Raw genomic sequence first — 14,543 nt, 5'->3', positions numbered from 1 at the left:
TTTGCTAGTACAGTTAATAAAAGACTTTCAACCAAAATATGGCAACGAAAGATGATGTGGTGATTAAGAGACTCAGTGGACTTGGTTTCAAATTCCTTGCTCCACTGCACACTTTTTGCATGACCATGTGAAATCAGTGGGACTATTTGCATGCATAGTGTGTTGTTGGACGGGGGCCTTGATCTGCTCCCATTGAACCAATGGTAAAATGTACTTTGCTGTAAACAAGTTCAGGTCCAGATTATGTACACTAATCATATCTTTTCTGTGTTGTGTGCAGTCCCAGGCACACTGCTAGAACTCAGTTCTTGATCTTGCTCCACTGAAGTTTTGTTATTGATTTCAGTGAGAGCAGGAGCAGTGAATAATAACGACTGTTGCTATTGGTATCTAATTTGACATTTTACCACACATTGTGGCACATTTTGAATGTGAAGGGAGCTATATAATACTAAATTCCATAATACTGTACTGGTTTTCTGAAAGTTGTATTGTACTTCACATTTTTTTAAAAAAATACTATTCTTGCCTCAGAAGATTGGCATGAGCCACATAAATTACTCTTTTGTCCTAATGTTTAATGCCAATTCAGAGCTTGTCTATTGTGTGGGGTTTTTATCGTGTGAAGATTTGTCACCAGATCATAATTAACTTTACTGCAGTTTTGAATCATTAGCATCCACTAGCTCTTTCCATTTGTCATTAAATGGTCAAATACTGCCCTCCTCATCCACAGACAGTACTTACTGCAGTTAAATTGTTGGGAGGTTCTACAGTGAAGGAGCTGGATGCTTCATGGTGTTTCCTTTGCATCAGCCTGTTGTAGAAGTAGGTGAGGCAAAGGTGGACTGGGAGATAAGCATGGGCAGAGCTGATGATTTTCTCCCTACCCATCCTGCAAGCAGTAGAAGTGCTGCAGCACCTGCAATAGTGAACATGAAGTGGTTCTTCTTGCCTCTGCAGCATGGGTGGGAAGGATTTCTTCCCTCCTCCCACCCTGTGGAGGTCCCTTTTCTCTGCTTGCTTCTCAGGCTTGTGTCTAGGGGCTGGGAGAAGGATTTTGACCTTTAAGGATACAGCAAAAAAGCTGGTTTCAGAGTAGCAGCTGTGTTAGTCTGTATTCGCAAAAAGAAAAGGAGTACTTGTGGCACCTTAGAGACTAACTATGAGATGTGATTTTTTTTCTAAATGGCTGCCTATACAAATAAAGAATAGGTGGGTGCACCTTTGAATGCCTGCAAATGTAGGGCATTTTTACATATTCAAATCAAGACATTGAATAGTCCTGATGAAGAACTACATTAGGTGCTGAGCAATATGTGGAAGCAATCAGAATTCTTTCTGTGTGGCTGTACATGCAAGCAAGGTGAATTTTAACCTTTCTTTATCTTACAGTGACATTAGGAGAATTGGAGTTGTACTCATTGGACACCAGAGACGAATAGTGAGCAGTTTACAGACTTTGCGATTACACATGATGCACATACAGGAGAAAGGATTTCATGTATGAAAGTACTAGAAGCAACTTTGTTTTGTGCCTCAGCATTTCTAAAATGGAAGATATTCTCATTCCTCCCTTATGTTCCTCCCAACTTCAAGAACTGCAGTCTCCCATTCAGACTATAAATACACACTTTTACGTTAATGCTTCCAATGTGGAATTTTTAATCACACGGCATAGTTCCTCCGTCAGTTACCTGCCAATAAAATCCTGGTGCACTGCAAGACTGTTGCTACACACTGGTGAATAACTCAGCATGGATGTGTAACTTTGTATAACAGTATTTGGAACACTTTCATGGACTTCTTTGAAAGTGATAGCCTATTTGGCCTGGTGTGGCTTCCTTATTGATGTATTTAGAGTTTGATGGTAGATCAAAAAGTAATTGACTTTTTTCATGTTTTGTGATCATGTAGCTTCCAATATCAAATGTGCAATCAGAAAAAAAAGTTTGACATAAATATTTATTTTATCTCTTAACTAAATCCAAATGTTTGGGTCAGATTGTTACCTTAACTTTGTAATAGTTTAAATGCTGGTAAGCTGGTGCCTGAAAATGTTAGAATTCTTTGCAGAAATGACCAGTGATTTCATGTAGTGAATTCTTGTTATGTGTGACTAACTGGGGTGCGGATTAGAAAGAACTGAACTTTAAATCTTCCTGAGGCCCTGGGTTTAAATTTATTTGTATAAGCATCTGACATTATTTTATCCTTTATAGAGTTGGTTTCAAAATTGGTTCATTATTAGAATTTTTCACCATTTTTCATCCTTTTTTTATACTAAATAGCTGCCTCTACCACATGGTGAGTAACCCTTGGAAAGGCTGTTGTAACAATTCTTAAGTCACACAGAATATTCAGTTGTCAGCTATACTGCACACTGCAGTAGACTTCACAGAGCTTTCTGCTTCAAAACCACAGGCCTCTACTACTGCAGCTAATGGAGAATTCCCATTAGTTTAGTAGTTTTAGGACTTATATAACTTCTGTGGGCCAGCCATTAGGGGGATGATGAGATCCTCATACTTGAGCAGATCTGCCATACCATCCACGAGAGATCAGTGGAACACAAACAAACTAATCAGTACTGTATGTTACGCAATGTAAGAGTGCGGCATTAGTTACTACATTATATGTAGGCAGAGAGAGAGGCCTAGGACAGCAGTGTAATAATATGTTGCCTTGAGTCTACTTTTATACGTTTGCTGTTAGAAGTAAAAAGCAGACGATGATGAAATGGATTTCTAGTTATTAACTAGCTGGTCTTCATTTAGTACAAATGTCTAACTGAAGTCTAAGATAATTCTCTTTAAAACTAGAACTGTTTAATAGCCATATTTACATGCAAGAAAATGGATGCAAAGGCCGAGCACAATATTTGTACCTCTATAAGACTTAAAGCTTTCATGCTCTATTCAGATGACGTACCTATATATAATGGGCTACATTTTCAAAACTTGCATGAGATATGCGCTACTGTGAACCATGAAATGAGCGCATGTCTGCATGCTCTGAAAGCCACACACATTTTTACATGCATGTCACATGTAAACTGGATGTAGATGTTTGTGTTAATTTATATATCATTTTTAAAGTTATGTGGAGCAAGAATATACTTGAGCATTATTAATTTTCAGTTAAAAAGCGCATTTGGGGCGATTAGTAAAATGTATATGTATTTACAAAATGAATTAACCAGACTAAGTAATCATAATGATATTTATTGCTTAATTTGCAGCTTAAAAAGCATACTTCTTGACACTGGGAAAAAGCTGCTGTTCTATATGGAAGGCAGAGAAGGAAGAGCAGGAGAAGATTCAGAAAGGTTTATCCTTCTAACCAGTTTCACAGAGTAAGATACACTGTGTCTGATTCACTGCTGTTACTCCACTTTTATGCCGATGACTCCACCGATTTCAACAGAGTAATAGTGGTGAATCAAGTGCATTTTTTTAGTTTTGTTTTTCTAAAGTTCTAATAGAGGAATAGATTTCCTAAAGATATAGATTCACTAGTATCTTTGAATGCTAATTTGCTGAATATGTTTCAAGAACTTAGACCCCAGTCCCACAAACACATACAAGAGTAAATTTGTGCACATGAGAAGTTCAGGATCAAGGGCCCTTAATAGAACAAACTAGCTTTAGTTCTTCTCTGTGAGGCGCACTCTTGTAAATTTCTGCCCAAATTCCATATTTTATTTTTCGTTAAGTAGGGTTCTCTTATGGAACAAAAAGCATACCATTTTTTCCATGTTGTAAGACTTTTTTTTTAAAATAAGAACTTCAGATTCAAATCTAAAAGTTGATTTTCGTTTACTATTTTGCATTCCCTTTTGCCTGTCATTGCTTCCATCTCCATCAAGGTGCCATTTGGGGAAGAGATCTTTGCAAGCAGCTTTTTAAATATGTAATGAGGAATGGGAGTCCAGTACTTGCTAAGAGGTACTCAAAATTAATCCAAACCATATGGGTGCATTCTTGCGCTCATACGTATGTTTGTTCATTTTTGGAAGTGTGGATGCAAAGCTGCATGTTACATATACATTGACCTGAATATGTCTCATGGAAATTAATTTCCAGATTTATCACACTTTTGAAAATATATTTTCAATAGAACAAATATAATAACAATATTGAAACATTTATTAATTAAATATATTTTTATAAAAACAAGAGTTTAAGTAACCAGGGAAGGAGTGACAGAGGATTCTTTTGGTGATGACATTTATTTAAGAAAAACAACAACCTAAAAATCATCTCCTAGAGTTTGTGGGTTTCTATGGATGGTTTTTGTTGTTGTGCTGCATAATTCTTTCTTAACAATGATCTTGATCAAACTTACATTTCCCCAGCTTTAGAAACTGCATTTTTACTCTTGCCCACTCCACTGTTTCAACATACAAAAGAAATGCAATGAGGTTTGGGGTTTTTTAATATGCTGGTGTTGTCTTTTCAAATGTGGACATTTCTGTGCAGGCTACAAATGTATGCACAACATTACCAGCAGCTTCCACTAAAATGGATGACTGTTTCGCCAGATGAAAATTAGCTGCTCTTAGAGTACGCAGTTAGCATTGAAACTGATTTACTAGGCTATTCTTAAAAATCTAGCTCTCCATGCACACCATTCAGTAACTAAAACTGTTGAAAATGCACAGAATAAAGGGAGTGTGAAAGAGACAAATGCAAAAATGTATATTAAAATGTGGGCATAGGAAAATTTACTGATATAGTAATTTACAGGTGAAGTCTCCATATACATTCTTCTCTAGGATTTTATTGTTGTTCATTTAGAATGAAATAAATCCATCTGCTATTGGCCTACATGGGTTCTTTGCACCATTTGAGCCTTCAAAATAGGGCTCAAGTGATACTTATGTAGTGAACAGTTCTTGTGCTGGCCCTCTGCAAAAGGATGAATTTCATCCCTAGTCCATAGTACTGACGATAGTTTACTTGAAATGAGATAACTACAGAAACCCAGGTCTGTAATATATTCTGTCCCTGAGATATTTGCACACAACTGGTAGCATTCGAGTCATTGAGAAGACGAGGATTTCTCATGAGTTAAAAGGAAGGGAATTTAGGGGAAGTGGGTTTAAATTTGCCCTAATGAACAAGTTGCCTCTGTTATGTTTTCCTTCACCATAACTTACACATGATCAGTTGCAGCTCATATGTAGGCTTCAGTCACAAGTATTATGTTTATTCTTGGCCATCAGCCGGGACTTTATGACAAAATATGTACATTTTTAACATTAAATGATCCTTTAATTTAAAATAGTAGATTCAAACAAAAATTCAAAATGCATACATTATGATCATATTTGTTACTTTGGCCTACCCACTCTTCAAGTTTGTCCTAAACTTTGGTAGATATCTGTTGGACTGATCACCACTTACACAGGAATATTTCAATATACTGAAGTATTTTGATGATCTTTAACTTAGAATATCTGTTTTCTGTTTCTTTAAATATAATGGACATGTTCGTTAGCTGCACCAAGCTTATTGTCAGTGCAGCAGGAAAGGGCCCCAAATGTGGTTCTAATGTAACTTTTAGGTTTCTCCACCCTGGGGCTAGCTGAGGGTGTAACTGGCCCCCAGCACAAGTTAGAGCAGGTACAAGTAACTTCCATGGCTTGGAATGGTCCCATAGGAGCCATTCTGGCATTTGGGGGTTGCTGTAGCATAGCACATTCTGGCCAAATGCCCTCATGACTCTAACTCACCTTGGAATACCCTCTGCACGGAGTGGGGGAAAACAGGTAGCAATTGAGCTGGCTACACCTGCTTTATGCTATCAGGGGATTGTCTGCTGACAGAGAAATCTCCAGATCCCCTTTTAGGGCAGTTTTAAGTCCAATTTAAGTCCCCTATAACAGAAACAAAGCACTTGCCCAAAAGACATATTCCATGCATTTGGAATCCACAAATCTCTTCCTCCTTCACATATAATCCTTAGAAGATAGTAGTACATACTGTTCAGACAAGAATAGTGTGGTGGAATATAGGTCCTCAGATTACAGACTAGGTTACACAGAGCACAGTATGGCTATAAAAGTGTGTGAGTGTGTGTGTGAGAGTGAGTGTGTATTATAATTGAGATTTTCAAAAGTGGACTACTGAATTTAATTATACAACTGTTGTTAAAACTAATGGGAATTGTGTGGCTAAATCCCCCAGTCAGCTTTGAAAATTTCAGTCAGTGTGTATCATGTGTGTATAGTTCCTGGCTTCTTATCTGAAAATGTACATCCCAAAATAAATATATGAAGAAGTGCAGAAGAGTGGGTCTCAAACTGTGGTCTATGGAGAGCTGGCTGGTCACATGATACTGGCCCGCCTCCTAATTCCAGTCACTAAATCACATTAAACACATTGAACACTGTCCTAGTGGTACTTTTCTATGTGAATAATTATTGTAGTTGCTGTAGGGATTTGAAGTGATCATGAATGGTAGGGGAGGTGTTCTTGAGCCAATCTCTCGATTAAGATGTGGTCCGTATTGTAAAATAAACGTTAAGATCTCCTGCTGTAGTAGCCCAAGCTGCTTATACAGGATAAATTATTCTCTTTTAAATGTCATCTTATAGGATCTCATCCTCCCATCCCCAGATAATTTAAGGGAAAGTCTCAAGGCAATGGGACTTGACAGATTTTTTAAACAAGATATATTCAAGTTTAGAAAAGACAATAGACAGAAACTTATTATGGAGATACATTTGGTTTAAAATAAATAGTAAGCACTATGAGATTATAAATCATATTTTCTTATTTTATTATGTTAAATAATGACACCAGTTCACATAAGAGTATCTCTTTGTGTTTCGTTAAGATGTTCTGTAACAATATCTTTCAATTTTCCCTTATTGCGAGGAATTTCTCAACTGTTCCTCTGTTCTACAAAGACCTCTTCTATTATCCCTATATAATTAAATGAGAAGCTAAGGATATGGAAAACTTTATATTAAAGCATCAGAGGGGTAGCCGTGTTACTCTGGATCTGTAAAAGCGGCAAAGAGTCCTGTGGCACCTTATAGACTAACAGATGTATTGGAGCATAAGCTTTCGTGGCTGAATACCCACTTCGTCGGATGCAAGTGAGTATTCACCCACGAAAGCTTATGCTCCAATACGTCTGTTAGTCTATAAGGTGCCACAGGACTCTTTGCCACTTTTATATTAAAGAAACCAATCCCAAAATCATTTCAAGCTCTTTTCTCTACTATTTTTGCTGTGTCCCTAATTTGTGATTTACATCCCACATTTAGGCAATGTCAGGTTAGGTGCTATGTCTGTATCTCAGAAATAATGTATGTACTATACTAAGTTGCTATACAAGGCCCCAAATCTGCAAACACTTAAGCACACATGACTTCAGTAGGACTACTCACATGAGTGAAGTTAAGCATAGATTTAAAGTGTTTGCAGGATTGAGGCTTTAATAAGTATGTATATAAAGCAACATTAGATAATGTTAATTTTATGTTTTTTCTTTCAACTTCAATACCATATTTTGTTTACTTGAGTAGAGGTCTAATCTATGTGGCATTTTTAGAAAATCTTCTGATTATATCTTTCTTTAATATGTTGGAAGATTTTGTTCAGTTCCTGACTGTCTTTATTTGGGGAATTCCATTTGTTTCTGTGAATATTCTCCTCTTAAATGCACAGCAGGAAGTTAGCTAATTCTCCACATTTACTAATAAAAAAATTAATGGGTATAACAAGACCTCTTCATTAGTGGTGATTTAGTGAGCCTAGTATATATGAAGTAGAGAGAAGATCAAACCAAAACCTGGACTCAGACTCCTAAACTTTGGAGAAGTTCAGAACTTCATTTAAATGTAAACTGTATAGTGGCTGGGTCCTATATAGTATAATGAGCTATACCTGAACCTGGATCTGAACACCCTTAAAGTTTGGGAAATTCCAAACTGGAATCTAAATTTTGAGATGATGGCTCATTTCTGGTTGTGAATTATGAAGACAGTGTGCTTCAAATCAGCCTAGGTGAAGTAATATTTTCACAATATTATCACACTAAGATGATTTGATGATCTAGTATGCTGGCTATTAAGAAAAAAAATCTATTTGCTGGTTTTCCAGAATCCAGCCTGTGACAATACTAGGCACTATCATTATAGCTTAGAATGTTCAATAAACAAGATTCTCTTTTGTGAATGTAATGTTATAATAATTGGGAATTCTAACTGTTCTGCACTTCTTATAACTACGTTTTGTAAGCAGCCCAAATTACAGTAAAGAGTATAGCTGACCAATTATGAGAGCCCTAAAAGCCCACATTTCAGTTCTCTCTAATTCAAATTGAGCTCTTGCTGGTTATGGTCAAAAGGTGAAAAAGAAAAAAAACACAAATTTTGTTAATATACTGGATGCTTTGTGCTATATAATTTATAATCACTTTACATGACTGGAAAAGTGATCAGCTGAAGCAGACAAACTGTAGGTATTGTTTTAAATTTGTACATTATTATTCATTAAGCACTAACTGCAGGTTCAGTGCTGTAAAACTGCTATACAGTTAAGGAGACATTTCCTGCCTTGTGAATCTTTTAGTCTACTTGATCTAGTGCATTTAAAACCCCGCTGGAAAGAATAATGTATTTTAATAGTAGAATCCTGTAATGAGAGTGATTACTGTTACTGATGTAAATAGTGTGATGATTTGAAGTTTGTGGGACAGTGGGAAAATGTCAATAGGGTCCAATCTTGTTCCTGCTGAAGTTAATGGAAGTTTTGTCATTAACTTCAGTGACAGTAGAATAAGGCTCTAAGTAAATTATATATATAATGATCAGTCCAGACAGTATAAACGAGTATTTTCCCCATCTATTAGCACTGTTCAATTGTTGCTAAAGGCCAAACTTGTATTAGTAACCATGCTCTCTTGTGATGTAAACGGGACTTGTTAATGATTCTTTATTGATACTTACAAGATATGGAACTCTGTCACTTAGGGCCTGCTCCAAAGCCGTTTCAACGAGTGAAAATACGTCAGTTGATTGAAATGGGCTCTTGAACAGGCCTTTACAGCTAGGGGATTGCTGTGGGAAAAGGAAGAAATACCCTACCTGAACGATGGTGGAGAGAGGACACTGAGCATAACCAGTTGTAGCTCAGGGAGTGATGGAAGCTACCTTATGGTTACTTTCTGCATGACAGAGCTGAGATCTGGTGAGGAGGAAATGCTCTCTATATTCTCTCCTCCCCATTAATGTACCTGAAGAGGGCTGCCATAATTTAGCCCACAATAAGTACTATTAAAGAAACCTTCAAATACTGTACTGCATATAGTAGTACATCTAGAAATTCTGTAACTATATCTCCTCAGAAATAATATCCACAAGTTAATTTATGCAATTTAGAAGAAAATCACCTCCAAATAAACAGAACCTACCAATCCAATGCAAATGTTTGTATAGTGTTTCTTGTTTTATTATCTCCCTAAGGTGACACACACCACGATAAACTATGACTGACCCCTCTTAATATTATTCGTTACTGGTAATTTTCCTCTTTGTAGGAGTTTCCTCTATGTATCTTACAGATACGCCCAAAGAGTCAGAAAAAACACCCTTAGTGCACGGTGCCCAAAGTAATGTGAGAGGTTTAAAATCATTTAGCATGATTTTAACGTCAGTTAATGAAGGGTACAGTTACAAATAATGTGAAAATAAAAATGTTTCTTCTAGGGGATCTCTTTATTGGACTCTTGATTCAAGTCCATATTTCATTGGGATCGCATGGTTTTGAAAACTCCTAAGACATACACCCGTCATCCATTTGTAGAACTTATGACAGATACCTTTTCTACTCCCCGTCCCTCAGAGGGTGAGTTAAGTTTGAACCAGAACCTTTTCATTTAAAGCTACCAATTATTTTAGGGCTGTTTCTTCTTCTACCTTTTACAGCAATGCTTATCGTGGAAGCAAAAGACCACTCTGACTGTGGTGGCAACATTTATCCCTGGGATAATGCCAGTGAAGTTACTATACTACTGCAGGGATGAACGTGGTCCTGAGTTCTTAGCTAAGGCTTCATTCCTGCTCCTGTCGAAGTCAATGTCAAAACTCCAAACTACTTTAGTAGTACAGAATACATCATGGACATTACTACTGAGATTGAAAGCCTATTAAACCAGCAAAAATATGGCCTGATTCTGACAGGTGCTGTGCATCTGCAACTCCTATTGACTTCAATAGGACTGGCAGGCACTCTGCACCTCTGAAAATCATGTGTAGTTTGCAGAAGCACAAAACTACTTTGCAAATACTCCAATGCAGCAAGAAAAAAAGGTCTTAAAAGGCTGGGATTTTTTAAAAAAAGGTCTTGTGATACTGAAAATCTGGATGTGAGACTACATTTACTAATTGGCAAAGGAGTATCTTCTAGTAAAGCAACTTTAATTTGGTCAAAGATGGCGAAAATTCTGCTTCATCTAATTTTGTCTTCAAGATTATTTTTAAAATATGCTATTTCTATTTAGAGAAAATATGCAGAAAACATAGTTGTTCCCCTCAAAAAGTTAGTTTTGATTTTGACATGGAAGGTAGCAGTCTTTCTAGTTGTGTTTGGTACATTTTCTCAGGATAGTCTCTAATTCTGTGTATTAGGCTTTAAACATGTATGAATCCAAAGGGGTTTTTAATCTCGTCTTTGCTGTGAAATTAGGTTGTACATGATTAAATATGACTGCTCATCATAGTTTGCTGTTCTAGCATAGCCATAAAATGTGTTGACGTATGTGTATATATATAAATATATATTTGATAACAGACACTATAGGCAATATATAAACAGCCATGTCAAAACTTAAAAGATAGATGACATCTAATGTTGCAGTATAATCAGACTTGAAAAATACTTTACAAGTAAACAATGGCGTCTGCACAGATCTTTATCAATACTCTGAAAGCCACCTCTTTAGAAAGTTGCCAGCTAATACTTGTGTTTTGGCACTGCTTCCTTTCTCCTTAGAGATACATTTGACTATTGAGAACTACCTGTATCTAAATCACCTTTCTTCCCATATAAAAGTGGCCCTTGGGTGTTGTACCTTTAAGTTGTGCCATTCAGTGATTCTGAACATTGAAAAATGTGCGGGTGTAATACTGCAAACAGCAAGTGAGATCCAACATTTCTGAGAGACAGAACATTTCACAGGTGGCATAGTTATTTTCCTCTTGGGACTGCCTCACCATTTCAAATTACTTTTCTTCATGTAATATACCTCGCACACATGTTCCAAATGTATTTTGGTTTCTCTCAAGTTATAGCAGTGTTGTGAAAATAACTGTGAAATAGAAAGTTTAAAATACTGAGCTTCAATCCCAAGAAGAATGTGGGAACCTACGTACTTTACATCAGAGGTGAAATAGTTCATATTTACTTGAAGGTGGTATTATTTTCCTTATTTTTAAATCTACTATTATGAAGATATGATGTTACATGTAAATTTTCATGTGCTGGCATGCCTACAAATTAATAGTGTAATAGACTGCTCAGCTCTCAAAACTAGGGCATTTTTAAGGTGAATTGCATTACATATGCCATCTATTTGAAGAACGAATATGGGGTTTGGCAAAGCTACCTGCTGAGCAACATAATAAGATTTTTGTACAAAGTACAAGTTACTGATTATTATTGTATTTTATTTTTCTATGATTTCCTAAGAGGCATTATCAGGTCTTACAGATGGGGTAAGCCTGTTTATTAAGATATTTATTAGCAAATAAAAGTTATAGTACTGGTGGTTATTTCTGAGTTCATGCTTTTTGTTTTACCTTAACTTACGCATATGATACACAGTAAAACTTCTCATATGTGACCAGGCAAAAAATCAGTTGCTTATCACAGAGTGGGGTACCAATCAAGGTGGATCACATTGTATTCTAATTTTTGGGATGCTTTAGGTAGTCTTTTACAGCAGGAGGGTTCCTAATCAGTGTGGACTCTTATATACATGTCACTGTAGATTCCGTGCTCTGATAAATGTCTTCACAAAATGCACATGCAATTGATAATGTTGTTAAAGAACTATACATACTGTGATAATCCCCAAACTGCAGATCCCTGCAGTCACAAGGATCCGATCCCATATACATAATAATACTGTCTCTTTCAAAAGAAACACTGTTTATCTGAATCGGAACACGTTTTAAATTTGTTATTAAAGCTCTGTAGTTTTGTTCAATCCCCATAAACTGGGTCTCTGAGCATTGGTCTTCACTGAAAAATGCTACTGTACTTGCAACTCCTTCTCTGAAATGGCAATAAAAACTTGACTTTCCAGTCGCACATGGCGGCAGGTTTCTAACACATATTATTGTTGTTTTATTATTCACGTAATGCGAATTATACATTGTACTTTACAACAGGAAAAAAATGCTAAACAAAATACTTAATCCCAGCCCCCAAAAGTTTAAAAACTAAAAGTATAAGCAGGCTTTTTCTTCATAATGCCTTAACTGCAGTACAAAACTAAATAGAGAGATGTGGTTAATAGTAGTGGAATGCTGGATTTCTGGAGTTAAAACCTTCAGTCCTTACTTGGGAAAAGCTCCCTCAGTAAGAACTGCAAGATTTGGCCTACAAGGCCTACAAGATATAAAGTATAAAGTGAGTTTTGCATTTGGTTCTGACTGTAGTGAGACCTTTGGTCATTCATATCACTTGAGTGAGTTCAGGAATCTAGGTTCAGTTCTTGGTTACTGACTAACTTTAATCTGAAAAATAGGAAACAAAAAAATTTCTCTTACACTGAGACTTATTTCACATGCTGAGTAATTTCCATACTGTTGCCAACTCTTGCAGTTTTGTCACGAGATTCATAACAGTTGGTGTTTTTCTTAAAGCCTCAGCTTCTTGAGTCAAGTGATTTTGGGAGAATCTCAGCTTTCGTAAAAAGAAAGAAATTTTTAGGCACTACTGAAATACATATACTAAATAATATCCTTCCATTGCTATGTCTAGCACAATCAATCTACCTCCTTCTAGAACTCTATTCACCATAGTAGATAGAGCTTAAATGGTTTAAGACTTTTCATCCACCATTATGTGCTGCAGTTTGTCTTCTTGGGAACTTGGGGTCCCATCATCACATCCCCCAGTGCTCCGCTCTCTGTACTAGGCTCTCTACTGATGAAACAAAAAGAAAAGGAGGACTTGTGGCACCTTAGAGACTAACCAATTTATTTGAGCATTAGTCTCTAAGGTGCCACAGGTACTCCTTTTCTTTTTGCGAATACAGACTAACACGGCTGTTACTCTGATACTGATGAAACAGTTCAACTAAAAGTTCCTCCTTTTATATCCAAAGCCTACTGCTTGCTCCTTCTCCAACCATAAGCTTTCATAACAGCTGTGTGTTCCACTGGAACCATGGAAATTTTGACTAGGGAAGTGAAAATGAGTGTGGGAAAGAACTTTCACAGGTGCCTGCTGTAAACTTTGGAATTCACTCACATCAGAGATTAAAAATGACCACAGCCCCTGCCAGGTTCAGAAATAAATGCACAACTTGTATCATTGATTTCCCTTTCCCTCAGTAATGGCTGAATACTCACACCAGATCCATTTTTCCTGCAGGCCAGGGAAGGGTAGATGGGGTACACCTGCCCTGTTTATAAACATCTGAAACATGTGCCGATATTACAGCTCTATCAGCTATCTGAACTGCTAGAGTTTTTGCTTTGTTGATCCTCAGTTTAGCCTCTCTGTGTGATCTTGGGTAAATCACGTAATCTCTCTGTGCCTCAGTTTCCACAATAACGATAGCCTTAAAATGGTATATTTGGAGGCAGATTTTGAAACCCCTCCCAGTCAAGTGTTGGTTCTGATCTGAGTTTTTGCAGGCTTTTTGGTGCGTGGAGGTGGGGAAGGGAAGGGCTGTCGCCCGTGGCACCATTTCTGAAAAAATCAAGCGATGGCGTGGTGGAAGTTGGCTTTCCCGATGCCCGTGTCCAAAGTCGGGCATGGTGTGGAAGACGTAATGGAGCACAGGGGGCAAACCAAGCTTTGGGAGGGGGGAGCCACTGCCCTCCTTTCCCCAGGCCTGTCTCTCCTGCTTAAGGTGGACGATGAACCTGACACCAGCAGCAGCCCAGGTAGGCCCCGGGCTGGGAGCTGCTGCGGCAGGGCCGGAGTCGCTGGGACGCATCTTCCGCTGCGCGGCTCCTGACCTACAGGCCTCCCGCGTCTCGGCGCAGCGGCCGAGGGGGGGGAATTGGCGGAGGGGGCGGAATTGGCGGATGGCGGATCGGAGAAGGGGGCGGAGCTTATGCCGGGCGAGCTGGAGGAGGGGCGGGGCTACACGTGCGGGGATGGCAGGGGGTGGTGATTGGAAGAGGGTGGAGGAACGGGGCTTGTGGGAGGAAGGGCGGGGTCTTGTCAGGGCCGCGCGCGCTGGCGGCGTGGTCTCCTAGGCAACGGCGCAGGCGGCCGTTGCTGGTTGGGCCGGGGCTCTGGTGGGCTCCAGCAGCCCCCCCCACCCACCCCCCCTGCGAGCGGCGG

The 14,543-nt window shown here is 38.2% G+C and overlaps 1 protein-coding gene across 7 annotated transcripts in view; it reads left to right on the top strand.

Moving 5' to 3' along the window:
- Nucleotides 1–7,048, top strand: part of LOC141999196 (ephrin type-A receptor 6) — an 817,098-nt gene extending 810,050 nt beyond the window's left edge. For all 7 annotated transcript variants that reach the window (XM_074972390.1, XM_074972364.1, XM_074972372.1 and 4 more), the window contains one exon: nt 1,396–7,048. In XM_074972390.1, the coding sequence (XP_074828491.1) occupies nt 1,396–1,510 (115 nt within the window). In that variant the 3' untranslated portion in view covers nt 1,511–7,048. The remainder of the gene's footprint in view (nt 1–1,395) is intronic.
- Nucleotides 7,049–14,543: the final 7,495 nt, after the last annotated feature.

The sequence above is a fragment of the Natator depressus genome, chromosome 1 (genome assembly GCF_965152275.1).
Source record: "Natator depressus isolate rNatDep1 chromosome 1, rNatDep2.hap1, whole genome shotgun sequence".
Taxonomy (NCBI): domain Eukaryota; kingdom Metazoa; phylum Chordata; order Testudines; family Cheloniidae; genus Natator; species Natator depressus.
The sequence above is the reverse complement of the archived record's forward strand: the minus strand, read 5'-3'. Positions and strand labels throughout refer to the sequence as shown.